The sequence below is a fragment of the Microchirus variegatus genome (genome assembly GCF_963457635.1).
Source record: "Microchirus variegatus genome assembly, chromosome: 8".
Taxonomy (NCBI): domain Eukaryota; kingdom Metazoa; phylum Chordata; class Actinopteri; order Pleuronectiformes; family Soleidae; genus Microchirus; species Microchirus variegatus.
The window spans coordinates 30,799,815-30,818,350 of record NC_139809.1 but is presented as its reverse complement, the minus strand read 5'-3'; the positions used below and the strand labels follow the sequence as shown (position 1 = coordinate 30,818,350).

At 40.6% G+C, this 18,536-nt stretch overlaps 2 protein-coding genes across 2 annotated transcripts in view; one reads left to right on the top strand and one right to left on the bottom strand.

Moving 5' to 3' along the window:
• znf609a (zinc finger protein 609a) overlaps nucleotides 1–9,525 on the bottom strand; it is a 31,637-nt gene extending 22,112 nt beyond the window's left edge. Inside the window, exon 1 of the mRNA XM_083893473.1 lies at nucleotides 9,341–9,525. The gene's annotated coding sequence lies outside the window, so the exon portion shown is untranslated. The remainder of the gene's footprint in view (nucleotides 1–9,340) is intronic.
• Nucleotides 9,526–12,214: 2,689 nt separating this feature from the next.
• Nucleotides 12,215–14,740, top strand: LOC310931219 (uncharacterized protein CFAP97D2; the record flags this gene model as incomplete). The annotated part of the gene is made up of 4 exons (XM_083894329.1): nucleotides 12,215–12,307; nucleotides 14,118–14,198; nucleotides 14,304–14,422; nucleotides 14,506–14,740. 4 exons carry the CDS (start codon nucleotides 12,215–12,217, stop codon nucleotides 14,738–14,740), a joined length of 528 nt encoding a protein of 175 aa, XP_083750455.1.
• Nucleotides 14,741–18,536: the final 3,796 nt, after the last annotated feature.

Here is an 18,536-nt window from a genome sequence, read left to right as displayed (position 1 = left end):
TTAAACTATCAAACTGTTTGTTCATTTCAAGTTATTTCAAAGACACAATCCTCCACCTGCATGACGCGTATTCTACCAATGAAGAAGTAATAAATGGTCCAAAACGTGACTCGGCTATAGGGATGTGAATCTTTGGGTGGTTCACGATTCGACTCAAAAATCGATTCTCGATTCAAAAATTGATACAATGCATAGTGTGTTAATGCAAATTATGGCATCAAAACAATACCGTTTAATGTGATAATGTGATCACACAAAGGCAAACTTTCATTCAAAACAAATAAAAACTTACGTACTGTACAACAAAAATAACTTGCATAAATAAAAGCTTACGCTAGCTGCCTTTTTCTCCCGGAAGTTACAAAAATAAACTGTACACAAACAACAAAATTGTGGATGATTACCCTGACTCGGCAAATACGCTGTTGCTGATTTTTAGTTGCACTTTTACACTCTTTGCAAAAAGAACCCGGCAATAAATAGGATTTTAGATTTTTAGACATATCTCATCTCATATATATATATATATATATATATATATATATACTGATCAGAATGACTGGATCAGATATGAGATATATATATATATCTCATATCTGATCCAGTCATTCTGACCAGCATCAGACTGATACCGAGTCTTTATCTCACTGTTAGACAGACTTTTCCAACAGAAAACTGAAGTTTGTAAACCACTCACTCTCCCACACCAAAGCCCATAGAGAAAATCAGTGATTTTAACATCACAGCGACACAGGAGTTCACAGGAGTTGTTGATCCACTGCTGCCTCCATCACTAAGTTCAAGCGACTGATTTGGTCAAATTCGGCTTTTAAAATCCTTTGTTCAGACTGACCTCAGTGACACAAAGTGACCACACGAGGCAGCAGTAGACCAGCAGCTCCTGTGTCCCTGTGAGCTAAAATCACTGATTTCCTCTATAAGGTTTGGTGTGGGAGAGTGAGCGGTTTACAAAGCAACAGAAACTTGTGTATGGTCTACAGCAAACAAATCATTAAGATAATATAAAACCAAAGCACTCATAGAATTTATTAGGCGAGCTAAAATCTGTTTTTCATGAGGTTTGTGACGGCCACGTCAGTCGAACACACGGTGAGCCACAACCTGCGAAACTCATTAGGGCTGCAACTAACGGTTATTTTCGTAATCGATTAATCGGTCGATTATTTTCACGATTAATCGATGAATCGTTTGGTCCATAAATGTCAGATAATGTTAAAAAAAAACGGTGATCGGTGTTTGTCAAAGCGGGAAATGATGATGTTCTTGAATGTCTTGTTTTGTTTACAAACCAAAATTATTCAGTTTTATTCTTCTTAAATGTGAATATTTTCTTGGTTTCTTTGCTCCACATAACAAAGAAACCAAGAAAATATTCACATTTAAGAAGCTAAAACAATTAGAAATATTGTTTTAATAATGAAAAAAGCTTCAAATCGATTATCGATTATCAAATTTGTTGGCGATTAATTTAGTAATCGATTAATAATCGATTCATCCATTAATCGTTTCAGCTCTAAAACTCATCAACGACCAGTTTGTCGGGAGAAAAAGAGTCCAACGTGCGCTGTGCTTTCATGGTTTTACCATAGAAAACACAACTGGCTGTTCCAATGCTTCCCAGGGAAATGTGTTTACAACCGAGCCAAAGATCGATGATCAACAACGGCGTCAAAATCACTGAGAACTGAAACAAATCCAATCTGCACTTTGTAAATCGAGCTCAAATTGAATGGAGAGCCTGACGTCGATGTCCAGACCTCTGACCATATTAAGCATTTTTACCAGAACATTTCCCCAACACGATCCTTTTTTCTTTGTCCTATTTCAAACGTTTTCCCCAAACATCACATCAAGAAATGTCTTCATCCACAAGAGACGGCACCGCTGAAAAACGGCGATCGTCAGCCCAATCACGACCACCTTCAGAGGTATTTCAGATCAGTGACCGTCGCAGGAAGTGCTGAACCGTTCTGTCAACGCATCGTTTTTAATCGACCGATTCCAATGATTCACCCAAAACGACTGCTTTACAAGTCACTAGTTTGTGCGTTTGCGTAGAAAACCACGTCACGACAGTTTCACGCAAACCAACCAAACCGCTACAGAAATCCACCAGAATACGATGTTGAGGTTAAATATGAAAATAACGTTTCATTGCCTTTGCTATTTGCCGTATTTTAAAGAAAATAAAACACACGTTTCTATGACATATTTGGTCTAATGCTAACCTTTTTATGTTGGTTTTCATGTTAGTAGTTCTTATAAAACACTAGGGATGTGAATCATAATGTGATCACACAAAGGCAAACTTAAGACAAACTTTTAATCATTCAAAACAAATAAAAACCTACTTACTGTACAAAAAAATAACTTGCATAAATAAAAGCTTAGACTAACTGCCTTTTTCTCCCAGAAGTTACAAAAATAAAATGTACACAAATAACACAAACTGGTGTTTTGTGTGTTTTTTTAAAAATAGAAATAATTTTTTTCTTTTTTAAATAAGTGTATTTTTGAATACATTTTTTCCTCCACCCCTATAAAACACACAGTGTTTGTGTCATCTTTGCTTTTGGTCGCGTAGCCAAGTTATCTACTACACCGTGCAAAGAGATTTCATCTTCTTCATTCCACCGAGTTCTGCTTTCTGCTACTTCCTGGATAAGCGCTGGTGTCGTAGCGCTTGACAATAAAAAAAATCAGCTCAGTCACAATTCACACAGTTTTAAGAACATCGTACGTTCTATTGGTGAACTACAGAAAACGAAACGCGCGTGTTATCTTTCGTTTACGTCATCATTTTACAACTGTCGTAATACGGTAGGGCTGCAATGATTATCTGATTATTAGTTAGTGCTGGGCACTAGTTTAACGCACGTTAACGCAATTTAACGCACAACGTGTTTCCATGACGACTGATTGGAAAAAGACGCATGTGACGTCATGTTTACGTGCCGCGACACCGGTGTCCAGGCACCGTTTACCAGTTAGCTCAGTTACCTGCGTTAGCTCCTTTAGCGCACCTACAGTGGAACTGGAGCGGTCTGTTTATTAAAGGAAAAGAGCAGCGCTACAAATAACTAGCGCACCTGTGTGACTGCGTATGTGTGCGTCTGTTTTTAAAGTTTAGCGTTACTTTAGTGACTCATTTTAACAATCGGGAGTCAAGTAAACATGACGTCACGTGCGTCTTTTTCCGGTCAGTGGTCATGGAAACCCAGCACGACTGAAAATTGATTGATTCTGATTTTTCAGCTTCTTATTACTGGCTTCTTTGCACCGTACAACAACGGCATCGTAAAAACACTGATCGACATTTTTCATTTAATGGACCAAACAAATACTCGATTCATTGAGAAAATAATTGACAGATTCATCGATTGCGGCAATAATCGTTCGTTGCAGCCGTTTAACACAACACATTAGAGGTATTTTGAGCTTTTGAATCAGGTCACTCGGACTTTGTCGTCTCAAAAAAAAAAACGACCCGGCAAGCTTTGTCATGCAACTCCGGCAGACTGGGAAACACCCGCATCACGTTTCAACACAGAATAAAAACCAATACAGTTTATGTTCAGTGGAGAGTGTGGAGACGAGCCCTCGACACCCGAGTCACGACTTATCATATACTTCAGCAAACGTGGAGAGGGACCATAAATCTGTCAGGATCCATGAAAGCCTCGGTGAAAGACTGAGACCCTGGTGTCCTGAAGCGATGATCCTCAAGAGGTTTAAATGACAAAAACAACAAACATGATGACATCCCTCAAACTACACTCATTCTGACACACCAAAGCCCGTAGAGAAAATCAGCGATTTTAACATCACAGCACACAGGAGCTGCTGATCCACTGCTGCCTCCATCACTAAATTCAAATGCCTTATTTTGTGACTTCTGTGTTTGGAATCCTTTGGTCAGATTTACCTCAGTGACACAAACGTACCACACGAGGCAGCAGCAGACCAGCAGCTCCTGTGTCCCTGTGAGCTAAAATCACTGATTTTCTCTATGGGCTTTGGTGCAGGGATAATGAACCACAAAACACTATCCAACACACACATTAGGAGCATACTGTCTTTCAGACAGGAAGTTGCTTTGAGCTTAAACTTGGCTTCCGGTAGTTAAACTTTAACTGGAGTTTGGCGGATTGGTGGATTTGTGTCGACGTGAAGACAAATCAGCATGGAGATTCTCCAGGTGATGCTGGAGGCTGGAATGGAACACCCCTTTAGTTCGCTCGGGTCAAATATCAAGGATTTGACTGACATGCAACACGATTAACCCTTAAGCGACCATCTATCTAGAAAGTTCAAAAACTATGGACTAGCTGTGACCCCAACTTTCCCCCTATGTCAGCTGAGATTGGTACCGCAGCCCCCGCGACCCTCACGTGGAGGATAGAAGCGGTAGAAGGCTGACAGATGGATAGTGGGCTTTGCGTCCATATACAATATGGTAGAACCTCAGGACTTCTGCCGTCCAATCGCTGACGAGAATCACTAGCGTCTCCGTAGCGTGTTTCCTAAACAGTTGAATAACGGCCTGTTATGGAAAGTGAAAGTTATCTTGGAAAAAAGGGGCAGAAGAACTCACACGGTGAACATTTTATGACAATTCTACAGCCATAAAATCAAAGCGGCCTGATGCTAATTTAGTGGTGGACACGTTAACGGTGGTTAACGGCGTCAATGTTATCGCACGACGCCGTTTTCATGAAAAGACCGGAAAAAGACGCACGTTTACGTCATGTTTACGTGACTCTAGGATTGTTAAAATGAGTCTCTAAAGTAACGCTAAACTTTAAAAACAGAGGCACACATACGCAGTACACAGGTACGCTGGTTATTTGTTAGCGCTGCTCTTTTCCTTTAATAAACAGACCGCTCCAGTTCCACTGTAGGCTAATGCTAACCTGCGCTGAAGGAGCGCTAAATTATAAACGGTGCCTGGAATCAGGTGTTGCGGTGCGCAAACATGACGTCACGCGCGTCTTTTTTACGGTCAGTTGTCATGGAAACGGTGTTGTGCGTTAACCTAGTGCCCTCCTCTATGCTAATTAGAGGTTAACTGACTGTGGGTGCGTTTAATCGTAGCGTTCCATCCCTCGTGTAAATAAGGCAAAAAAAACTATTCTGGAAAACAGCACGGCGAATAAAATTGTGGACCAAACGTCGTAATCCATTACTATGAAAATGGTTGTCACTCGCTACTTTTCTTTCGCTATCACAGCTGGAGAAACCTCCACGAAATACAGCAGAAACGTCAGAGTTTTCACTACTTTACCAATTCTAATAATCGTAACCATATTCACAAGGGCTGCTAGCGTCGGAGTATTCTTTACGGACAACGCTCAGTCAAGTAGGATGGAATACAATTTTAAAAAACTCCCTGAACGGGAAATCACTGACAGCAGGAAGAAGTTTGGACAGCTTTTCACTAAAATCAAATAAGTTCTACGTTAAAACATACGAACAAGAAAAACAACCCAAAGTAATTTCTGATAAATCACGGACCGCCTTAACAACAAAGTGATTATCTATACATCAGTTGTGTATATTGGAACATAATGTCATCGCTTTCTAAAGTAATATAAAGTGTATATCGGCACATTTCCAACACTGGCTGGGGATCAACAGATGGTACGTTGGTGATTTGTTTGGGGTTTAATTGACACACGTGAAATGCAGTTTACTTGGAATAGAATAGTTTACCATTTCTAACACAAATACAGACATAGGGAGGTGAATCTATGGGTGTCTCATGATTGGATTAGAATCCGATTCTTGGGGTCGCGATTTTCGATTCAAAAATTGATACAATGAATAGTGCGTTAAGGCAAATTATGGTATCAAAACAATACAGTTTGTATAAGATAATGTGATCATGTGATCACACAAAGGCAAACTTAAGATAAAAGTTAACATTTATTCATTCAAAACAAATAAAAACTGACTGACAAACTGGTGTTTTGTTTGGTTTTTCAAAATAGAAACTAAAAAAAAAAGAAAGAAGAAATGAAATAGATTTTTGATCGAGTTTATGAATCGATTCAGAATCGTGGATGATTAGAATCGCGATTCCTATGTGAAACGATTTCCCCCCACCCCTATACAGATATGGCTGTAAATCTTCTGGACTAGAGCTGCAACTAACGATTATTTTCGAAATCAATTAATGTGTCGATTATTTTCTCGATTAATCGATGAATCGTTTGGTCAGAAAATGTCAGAAAATGTTAAAAAACGTTGATCAGTGTTTGGCAAAGCTGGAAATTATGATGTTCTCGAAAGTCTTGTTTTGATCACAAACCAAAATGATTCAGTTTTAATGATTTCTTTGTTATGTGAAGCAAAGAAACCAAGAAAACATTTGCATTTAAGAAGCTGAAACGATCAGAAATCTTGTCTTAATCATGAAAAAAGCTTCAAAACCGATTATCGATTATCAAAATAGTTGGCGATTAATTTAGTAATTGATTAATAATCGATTCATCGATTAATTGTTTCAGCTCTATTCTGGACACACTTGATGTTAGGATTTGTGTCATAACAGATTGCCCATCTTGTCATTTTTGAGACCGTACCACTTCCAATATCAGAGGAAACAAAAAACAATCGCTGCTTAAATGGGATTAAACTGGAGGTAACTTTAGGTCAGAGGGTATCAAAGTCAAATATCTAAAAGCAATAGTTATAGAGTAATATGTGAGGGAGGTAGAGACATGATAAAATACACTTCTGCTCTGGCAGCTGACGTCAACACAGCCCCATAATGCAACACTCGGAACCAGAACGACGTTATTTAGGCAGGGAAACGACGATGTTCACTGCCAGGCGAAGTGGTCTGAAGACGGGGGATAGATGATGTTGTGAGCCAAAGATGATGAAACAGTCGGGACAAGCTAACGCGGGAACATTTAAGTGGATCACTTAAGATCCTGAAGATGACTGAGGTGGAAACTTCAGGGAGACATCGCTTTTATGATGTTAAAGTGGGCTGTAGCTGTATTATCAGACGCACCCAGAAACGTGGAAGCCGAGTTTCCCCAACAAGTTGCCAATTCAGACGCCAACGTCAGCACCATAACTGACTCCAACGCTAATTATTTTAAATATCTTGTTTATTTTAAGTGCTTTTATTATGACGTGTAAGCGGAGAAAGAAAGTCAAAGAAGTGGTGACGCTGCAGCTCTGGAATAACGTCCCCTCCGACTGTTTCCATACTCCCGAAGATCACCCGTACGTATCGTAAGGGTCAGATGTATTCTGTCTGTCAGGTTCTGTAACATACTGCTCGACCTCTGTGGATTTTAAGTACAACGTGATCTCTTAGAGCTTGAAAGCGGCACTGGTGTTCATTTTTCCGGAGCTCTTTCCTGCCAACACGGCGATTTATGTGATGTTCCAAGCGCTATACGACCCAAAACCTTCAAGGAATGTTTCCAGCTCTGTGTCACTAAGAATAACGGCAGTGTTTGGGGGGGAGAATGGGTCCAACAAGGTACAAGCAATATGTACCAAAGCGATAATCGATACTCCAGGGCAAATATGAATATTTTAATGAACTATTTAGGTAAAAACGTCCATGCTAGTTTCACTCGCCGGGTGTCGCTATGTGATGTCTCCTCGCAGTGCTACAGAGCTTAGCAACGTGACGTCGCCATGTTCGCGTCAAGGTGTCGGTGGCCGAAGAAGCCATAGAGAGAGCGAGCGAATGATAATAACATGATCATATATGTCTCGCAAAACAATATTAAGATTACTCCAGCGGCAGGAGTTACCCATGGTTTGAAATTGAATTAATCACAACAATAATAGTAATGTTTTATAGCTATAGAACGGGGACTGAATGAAACTAGCTTTCAACATAGCATCAAGTACGCTGTGATGATACCACTACCTTGCATTATATTCATTATAATCAGTGTATCATATTATTGGTATGTGGAGCATGAATCGTGAGGTACCCTGTGATTACCACAGCTAGTATTGTATTAGCATGTGTGCAACTCATATTAAACACTAACACGTTATGTCACTGCACATTTTCACCCACAGGCAAAAAACCCGGTGCATTTCATCAATGTTTGCTACAAGTTTAACATTAGCTGGCCCAGCTCAGAGGGGATAGCCCGTTAGCAGAGAGCTAATCAGTAAACAAAAACGGTACTTTACGATGCTAATGGGGGAAGATGGTGGTATTAAGGCGAATGGTGGCACATATAGAGAAAACAACACATTGATGTCAAAAACACACGAGTCCCACGGAGCTAACTAACCTAACGACCGTTAGCTGATTTAATATCGGGGTGTGGGTTGAGGGTGAGGGGGGAGTAGCTAAGCTAGCTGTCCGCTGCGGAGCTAACTGCGCTGTTAGCACACCGCTGACACAATAATAACAACTCGTGTGGGCTTTAACTGGATACAGTTAGTTTTAAACACGCACAGAGGTGTTAAAATAAAACCAATAGTTGATTTATTACACTAGGAATTGACGTAAGTGGCGCAGTTCTTCAGAGGCCCGCCGTGGCCCGCTACTGGGCTAACGAGATCCATTATCGGACGCGGCGCTGATTCGTGTTAGCTGCACAGCGTTATGGTTTTGTGTGTTTTTTTTCTGTGTGGAACAAACGACGCGGTATCGGCAAACGTACACGTCCACAGCCGCACCTCCAGCTGCGTCCACTGGGTCAAACCAGAGCCGAGAACAGCTCCTGCACTGCGGCGCTTTACCTAACTGTTGACCTGACGTCCTGTTACGTCGCGAGGCGGACAATCGCCGATGCAGCGCTTTCAACATCACTGTCAGAGCCGTAACTCCATTATCGGACAGCAGTTCCAAAACCACGCACGTTTCTAAAATAAACATCCAGCGTCTCCGGTATTAACAGAACAATGCCCGGGTACACGTGTCTGTCGATCGCGATGAATTTAAAACGACACAGCAGTTTGAAAACACGCCAACTCCGGTGCAAACGGGTCACACAGCAGACATGGTTCCGGCATTTTAATGAGGCGATTGAGAAACACGACCATCACAGTTAGCTGCGAGGTTGATTGAGTCACCAGAGTGCTGCTCTTCGTACTATTTGAATGAGCTGGTGCTAATGTAACAGATAAATATACCGGCGTAGGTGAAGCGGGGACGTGTCCGACGATGGAAGCATGTCCCTTAGCTCTCCGGTCTCCTCAGACAAAGACAGCAGCTAGCCTGCTGTGCTAACCCCCGGGATAAGCTAGCAGGCTATCCCGCGTTTCGAAAGGCGAAGAAACGGCTCCAAATCCCAACATCGGCTGCCACTTCGACACGTCCACTTACCCCGTTTGGAATCCCTATCCGACCAGTGTTCATGTGCACTCCATATGTCCCGATAAATCCGGCTAAAACAGCGAAGAGACGCGCTCCAGGAGTGGTGGAGTGAACAGGCGGATCCAGTCAACGTGCTCCCCCCGTTCACTGGAGCGCAGCCATCACACGCTCGCGTCCAGCAGAAAACTGGAAAACAGCGGGAAACGCCGACATTTTAGAGCCGCTTCTCAGGCCCGTACGGAGCGCAGACCAATCCCAGATATTCCGTGCGTGGATGTCATAATCCCAGGGTTTCCAGCGGAGCGCGGCGCCTGTTAGCAGAGCCGCACACAGACAGCGGCGGCAGACACACGGACGGACTCACAGACGGACGGACACGCAGCGCTGTGGGGCCGTAATGGCTGTTCAACGCAGCCAAAGCCCGGATCGCTGGATCCACGCACTCACTGGATCGGGACTCTGCTCCCTGAGTTCAAGCGAGTTTCCCACTGGACCTGGAGTCAATCCGCACTGCACTGAAAATGCATGGACGCCGGGGCTGCAACGGGTATCTACGGAAGAGTATTAGGGCCATATGTAAAAAGAAAGATTTGAAACATAATAAAATAATAATAAAAATACATATAGGTATATAAACTATGTCTTTCTGTGTTTGTGTGTGTGTATATGCTAGATTATGACAGATTATGAGCCTCTGGGCCCCTGGGGACAGACGAGACTAGTAACTATTAATTAGTAACTACTAACAATCAATAAATCTATATTCATCAATCCAACTGCACCCAGAGGTGGTTCTAGAGTCTGTAGGGGCCCTAAGCAAAGGGGGGGGGGGCCCTTCGTTCCAACCAGTGTTCATCACCATGTTACAAATAATCTGACACCAATTAAATTTATTTATTTTTTCCAAAATGAATGAATTAACGTTGTAATTAAAAAGTATGTGAAAATATAAATGTAAAGAACAATAAAATACTGTAAATAGCTTTTTTTAAAACTATATAAACTTAGTAAAAAATACATTACACTGTAAAGAACCCACATTATAAATATATAGAACAATAAAATACTGTAAATAACTGAAAAAAAACCATATATAAACCGAGTAAAAAAGATATGCGTTACACTGTAAATAATCTTCATTTTCCAACTTGCAGAACGATAACTTCACACAGGTTAAAGTGAGGTGGGGCCCATTTGGGGGGGGTTTCCTACTGAGATGTCATTGCAAATCGCCCATTGTTTTTTAAGGGGGACGGGGAGGCGGCTGCTCACTGCACATTTCAGTAAAAACAGCCCTCAGGCTCCGAGTGTCGGGGGCCCCCCTGTCGGCTCGGGGCCCCAAGCAGTTGCCTGTTCACAAGCTGCGCCCCTGGCTGTACCTTCTTCAGTAGGCTAACACACTCGTCTAGTCCAGCTCCGATTCACTGGAATCTGCACGCACACACGGTGACACAAAAGTGTGTGAAATTTGATGTAGTATGCATGCCAGGTGGCTAGGTGGCACTGTGAGCACAGGAGCGTTGAACCTTCCTAGCTAAGTAGCTAAGGCAGGGGTTCTCAAAGTCTTGATACCCGAGGGCCAATTTAGGAACCCAACATTGGACTGAGGGCTGCCAAAGGAAAAAAAACCAGAACGAAATCCAAATTACAAAAAAATTTGTAATAATTTTAATTACCAGATTGCAGTTCTACAGTTTAGCGTTAAGTAATATAAGCGCTAATATAATAACGCTTTATAATTTACTGGGTAATTACCCAGTATTTTGGCCATTGTTCTTACCTTCTAATTACAGGTTAATACCAAGTAACACATTTCTGTTACCATATATTTACTGGGTAAATAGTTTTGGTTTAGGTTTAATTGGGGGCCGTAACTACCTGCTTATAACCCAATAATACACTAAAATTCACCATATAGAAACCAGGTAAATACCCAGTATTTTTGTTTACACTTATTGGTCTGTATCCACTAATGTCCAATAAACATTTAACAAGCTTAGTAGCTCCTGGATTAAAACTATCAACTGTAATTCATTGTGGGCCGCCAGAAATGTTTCTGAGGGCCGCCATTGGCCCGCGGGCCGCACTTTGAGAACCAATGAGCTAAGGCAACTTGAATGTCCGACTGATGGATATAATCTGACATGTTTGTTGTTGTTTGGCTGTACTGCACATTGATCTTCACCCGGGAGCGTTGTCGTGTAAAACTAGCCTAAGTTTTACAATAATAATAATGATATAATTAGCGACCCTATTAAACATCACATCCCTTAACCTTTGTTATTTGACCGAGGGCCCCCCGTCGAACACACTAGGGGTGGTCAACATAGCCCCAGGGGCCCCTTTAAAGACATTACATAATAACCAGTGTTATTTGGCTGAAGGGAATAACATAAACAGTGGTATATGATGGAGGGGATACAGATAAATCAAACAACACGACTGGTGTTATGTGGCTTCATTAAAGAATCAGGATGAATAACGTCGTAGCTAAACCCCTCAGGTCTTTTCAGTAGTGACACATCCTTGCGTCCATAAGAGCTTCTCTGGTACAAGCACTGACCAGGACCTGCCGTCACCATGGAGACCAAAACTTAGTGCCAACGAGGCCAAACCTCATTTCTGAGTTATGGATTAAAATTAGTATATTGTGGTTAATGTGAGAGAAAAGGTTTTGTTGAGGCTGTTTAGTCCTCACAACAACACACGTCTCTTTCTGGTAGGCGAGAGCCGCTCACTAATTATTAATAGGAACCTTAGCTGCCTCTTTATGAGATAATGAATGGTTGGTCTCCATGGTGACACCACCACCAGCTTCATCACCTGCAAACACACAACGCTTCACCTGTTGGGTTTGACTGTGACAGAGTCAGTGTGTTCAGGATGCACAGGTCCTACCAGCCGCTAAAGCCTGTCACCAACCGGTACCTGCAGCAGCGATGGGACCAGAACAACTACGAGAACCACCGCAGGAAGGTACGAGGGCAGGGGGGGGAGTCATGGATCAGTCAGATGGTGACGGGTGTGTTAGGTCGTAAGAACTCAGTGGATCAGGTTTGTTTTCAGTGGTGGAACAACGCAGTGAGTGGTTTGGTTTGTTTCAGTACGGTACGTTTGTTTTCTTTCTTTTCCTTTAGGAATAATACTGAAAATAACCAGCGCTGACCGATCCATTCTTTGGCAAGTCATCATTTTGAGATAAATATGAGGTACTACCTCAAAGATGATGACTTAGTATCTCATAAGGTACTACCTCAAAAAGTATGACTTTGTATGTTATGACTATGAGGTATTACCTCAAAAATTATGACTTAGTATCTCATAAACATGAGGTACTACCTCAAAATATGAGATACTACCTCGAAATGTTCGCCCAGTTCCTCATAAATGAGGTACTACCTCAAAATGACTACTTGGTATCTCATAAATGAGGTACTACCTCAAAAATTACGACAGTATCTCATAAATGTGAGGTAGTACCTCAAAAAATATTACTTTGTATCTCATAAACATGAGGTATTACCTCAAAAATGACGATTTTGTGTCTCAACCGTAAGGTTCTACCTCAAAAATGATTACTTAATATCTCATAAACATGAGTATTACCTCAAAAATGACGACTTAGTGTCTCATTAACATGAGGTACTACCTGAAAAATGACGACTTTGTGTCTCAAACGTAAGGTTCTACCTCAAAAATGATGACTTAGTATCTCATAAACATGAGGTACTACCTCAAAATATGAGATACTACCTCAAAATGTTCGCTCAGTTCCTCATAAATGAGGTACTACCTCAAAAAGTAGAACGTTGTATCTCATAAATGAGGTACTACCTCAAAAATGACGACTTAGTACCTCATAAATGTGAAGTACTACCTCAAAATATGAGTTACTACCTCAAAATATTGGCTCAGTTCCTCATAAATGAGGTAGTACCTCAAAAATGATTACTTAGTATCTCATAAATGAGGTACTACCTCAAAATGACTACTTGGTATCTCATAAATGAGGTACTACCTCAAAAATTACGACAGTATCTCATAAATGTGAAGTACTACCTCAAAATATGAGTTACTACCTCAAAATATTGGCTCAGTTCCTCATAAATGAGGTAGTACCTCAAAAATGATTACTTAGTATCTCATAAATGAGGTACTACCTCAAAATGACTACTTGGTATCTCATAAATGAGGTACTACCTCAAAAATTACGACAGTATCTCATAAATGTGAGGTAGTACCTCAAAAAATATTACTTTGTATCTCATAAACATGAGGTACTACCTGAAAAATGACGACTTTGTGTCTCAAACGTAAGGTTCTACCTCAAAAATGATTACTTAGTATCTCATAAACATGAGGTACTACCTCAAAAATTATGAATTAGTATCTCATAAATGTACTAAAGTACTACCTCAAAATATGAGATACTACCTCAAAATGACAACTCAGTATCTCATAAATGAGTTACTACTTCAAATTAGTACTTAGTACCTAAAAAATTACGACTTAGTATCTCATAAATAATATTTATGAGATACTAAGTCGTAATTTTTTAAGAGGGTTAGATATTGAGATATATGAGATATTAAAAGTGAAGCTTTTGAGAAATGTTAATGTCCATATCTTGTCCAGAGGGACCAGACCGAAATAGAAGTTCATCGCAACAAAGCTCCACGAGGAATTCTTTCAAACGCCACACGTGACCAAATTTGCCTCAAAATGGCCGCTCTGTTGGTAACAATAGCTTATTATTATACGTATTATCTCTCTTCCTTGTGTTCAGGTGAGCTTCGCCCTCCCCACGGTGGACAACCGGGGCACGAGGACACCGGCTCACGTTCAGCTCAAACTGAAGAAGCTGCAGGTCAGAGTCAAATGTCGACACGGGTGGAACCGCTCGGTCTGAAATATCTGTGTATCTGAATATCTGTTCTAAAAAAAAACGAAACGTCTGCTGCTTGTGATTCAGCTGCAGGACGAGCGACTGTCGACCATCGACAGAGATAATCGCCTCCTCGCCTCCAGACTGGCCAGCATCGTCTCCTCCAAAGGTTCGGTGGACCAACACAACCGGTACCACCTGAGGAGGTGAGCTCGAGCCTCGTGTGCCGTCATATCACCACGATCTGTCTGCTTATTTACGATGACCGCCTCCTCCTCGCTCTCTCCAGCCTCAACATTGACAAGAGGAGGGAGGAGCTTCTGCTGATCAGCCGTCAGAATCAGGCCATCTACCAGCGGCTCACGTCTCGTCAGTCAGAGTATCGCCGCCGGCTGTGGTTGGACGACTGGGAGAGGGCGGAGCGTCTGCGGGACAACATCTCACAATTCCCCCGAGCGCTCGCAGACAAACAGGTGAGGATTGTTCTCAGTGAAATCACGGCTGCAATAAAACCCACTGAATAAATCCTGCACCATCTCATCTGTGTGCAGAGGTCAAACAGGAAGGTGAAGTTTGCAGCTGTGCAGGACAGTGAGTGGTCGGCAAACAGCAGCAGCAGCAGCAGCAGCAGCAGCAGCAGCAGCAGCAGCAGCAGCAGCAGCAGCAGAAAGGCCGACACTGAAAAGAGCAACTGAGACAAAAAGACGCCTGAAACACGTCTTTAAATCTAAGTCTTAATGTTTTAAAGTCTAGATATGGAAGTTCATCTCTGTCACATGGAAAAAAAACCCACCTCATAATTATGAGATACTAAGTCATCATTTTGAGATAAATATGAGGCACTACCTCAAAATTATTACTTAGTATCTCATAAATATGAGGTACAACCTCAGAAATGTTGACAGTATCGCATAAATGAGGTACTACCACAAAATTATTACTTGGTATCTCATAAATGAGGTACTACCTCCAAATGATGACTCAGTACATCATAAATGTGCGGCACTACCTCTAAATATGAGATAGTACCTCAACAGGATGACTTAGTAGCTCATAAATATGAGGTACTACCTCAAAATGATGACTAAGCATCTCATAAATATGAGGTAGTACCTCAAAATGATGACTAAGCATCTCATAAATATGAGGTAGTACCTCAAAAATGATGACTCAGTATATCATAAATATGAGGTACTACCTCAAAATGATGACTAAGCATCTCATAAATATGAGGTAGTACCTCAAAAATGATGACTCAGTATATCATAAATATGAGGTACTACCTCAAAATGATGACTAAGCATCTCATAAATATGAGGTAGTACCTCAAAAATGATGACTCAGTATATCATAAATATGAGGTAGTACCTCAAAAATGATGACTCAGTATATCATAAATATGAGGTACTACCTCAAAAATGATGACTCAGTATATCATAAATATGAGGTAGTACCTCAAAAATGATGACTCAGTATATCATAAATATGAGGTAGTACCTCAAAATGATGACTTAGCATCTCATAAATATGAGGTACTACCTCAAAAATGACCCAGTATCTCATAAATATGAGGTAGTATGATTTCATCATCATTATAAACTTCCACACACAGATCTCTGCATTTCTCTTCCACGTCTTTTAAAAAGTGTGTTTTGTTGTGTTGTTGATGTTTTTCACATGAATGTGATCACAACACAAATGTTACTCTGTCAATCGTCACAAACACCTGAGCCGTTTATTAAACCACCTCAGAAAATAATAAAATGTATATGTGATGTGGATGTAAAAACTCTAATCTTCTCCACTAGGTGGCAGTATATACACGTGTCTGCTCTGTGAGTGAGTGAATGGAGAGTGAAACACAAACGATTCCCAATGATCAACATTAAATGATGTGAGTTTATAAAATGGTACAAAGTAGTTTACAGGTTATTTGTCTGGTAAATGTTTACCAGCACGAGAGCAAATGTTACTGGATATTTAAGAACATTTTGTGTTAATCATTAATCTGAACTGGATTATATAATCTAATGATTGTGTTTCAATCTGACCTTCAATGTTGTTGTGTATGTACATGTCTGCACCATGACAAATAAAGGCTATTCTATTCTATTCTATTCTATTGTAGTGGGAACAGTTAACAGCTCGTGTCACTGTGAACACAAACAACACAAAGTGTTTTACTATAAAATAAATGCAATTAACATTAAAAGAGACATAAAAATACAATAGAAAAATACAACACAAAAACGCAAACTCAGAGCCATAAAAACCTTTGTCCAGCAGAGTGTGTGTGTGTGTGTGTGCGTGCGTGTGTGTAAGTGTGTGTGAGTGTGTGTGTGCGTGCGTGTGTGTGCTTGTGTGCGTGTGTGTGTGCAAGTGTGAGTGTGTGTGTGTGTGTGTGTGTGTAAGTGTGTGAGTGTGTGAGGGTGTGTGTGTCTGTTTATTGCTCTTCGCTGTCGTTCTTCCCTCTTTTAGAACTTTTCACTTCATTAAGGTCAGAGGGAGAAGAACTGCTTAACAACTCACTGCACGAGTACAACAACAACAACAACAACAACAACAACAGCAAGAGAAAACGTTTCTTCTCCCTTTAGTTTAATTTAACGAGCGTCAGAGAGGAAGTCGAAGTGAAGCTGAACGTGTTTTAAAAGCTGAGGTGTTTTAGATCAATGACACAGAGCTATCTCATTAGCACATTATGAGCTGTAAAAAAGCTAAGCTAGCAAAGTTAGCTTCAGAGCTACAGGTGACCTCAGATGGGTTTATCTGAGGCTAGCAACACCTTGAGGTAGTACCTCAACATGATGACTTAGTAACTCATAAATATGAGGTACTACCTCAAAATGATGACCCAGTATATCATAAATGTGCGGTACTACCTCAAAATATGAGGTAGTACCTCAACATGACAACTAAGTATCTCATAAACATGAGGTACTACCTCAACATGACGACTAAGTATCTCATAAACATGAGGTACTACCTCAACATGACGACTAAGTATCTCATAAACAGGAGGTACTACCTCAAAATGATGCCAAGCTAGCCAAGGTAGCTTCAGAGCTACAGGTGACCAAGGGTTTATCAGAGGCTAGCAACACCTAATTAGCCCCACAGGCTACGGTAACACTAGAAAGGATGAGATAAAAACACATTTTAAAAGTAAAACAATAAATAAATTGAAAGCATTAGGATCCATGAATATTTAAGTAAGAAAGAGACAAAAAGTGTTAAGCTAGGTACAAGCAAAGCTAGCTAAAGTAGCTTCAGAGCTGGTGACCAAGGGTTTATCTGAGGCTAGCAACACCTTATTAGCCCCACAGGCTACGGTAGCTAAAGTTAATCTAATGCTAGATAAGATAAGATAAGACTTTTTTGAAGTAAGTACGTAATTGACAAGTTGAAAAAGCAACAATTGGCTAAAATAGCTAAGTCAGAGTTAGCGATCGGGTTTAGATCAAGGTTTAGCTAACGCTAGACCTCTTCTTTTAAAGTATAAAAATAAACGTGTTAAGATATACAGTACGCAAGTTGAAAAAGTAACATTTACAGGCTAAGCTAAAAAAAAAATAGCGTCAGAGTTAGTAATCAGGACGAGATAAGATAAGATAAATAGTGACAAGAGAAGCAGATCAGGACTAAGTATCTTAATGCTACATGTAGCTCTCTGAGCTAATAGCATGAGCTGAGTTATCGCTGTTTAAATGGCATTAAAAGGTTCAAATCCTCCAAATATGTGGATGTTTGTTCGCACTGAGCGATTTAACAGATTTAACAGATTTACGCAGAGACAAATATCTTAATGTCATAAAGTTTTTACGACATTTTTGAGGCTCGTAAATGAAAATGTGAGGATTAGACAGGGCGGTGTCCAATAAGAGCTCACTTTATATGATGAAAAAAAAAGAGGTATTTGTCCAGAGACTGAGAACAGACCTGATCAGACGCTCTGGGATTATCATCTCAGGCCGCTCAAACGAGCTCAGAGCACTTGATCGTCCTGGTCTGGACTCTCCCTGAAACTCTTTTCCTGAACATCAGCAGATTGTTTTATTTCATCACTTTTATTGAAGCTGTTAAATGTTTTTCTCTTTATGAAGTGAAATCATGGTGAATTTATCAGTGAAGTGAAAATTCAGCTGTTTGGTTTAAACACACGAGTCATTTTAACTGTTTTTTTGTTTAACTAAACAAAACAACACAAATCTATATATTAATATATATATATTAATCTATATATTAATCTATGATAACAATGTTTTCATTGCTTAATCTCACTGTCAGACACACTTTTGTAAACCGCTCACTCACCCACAC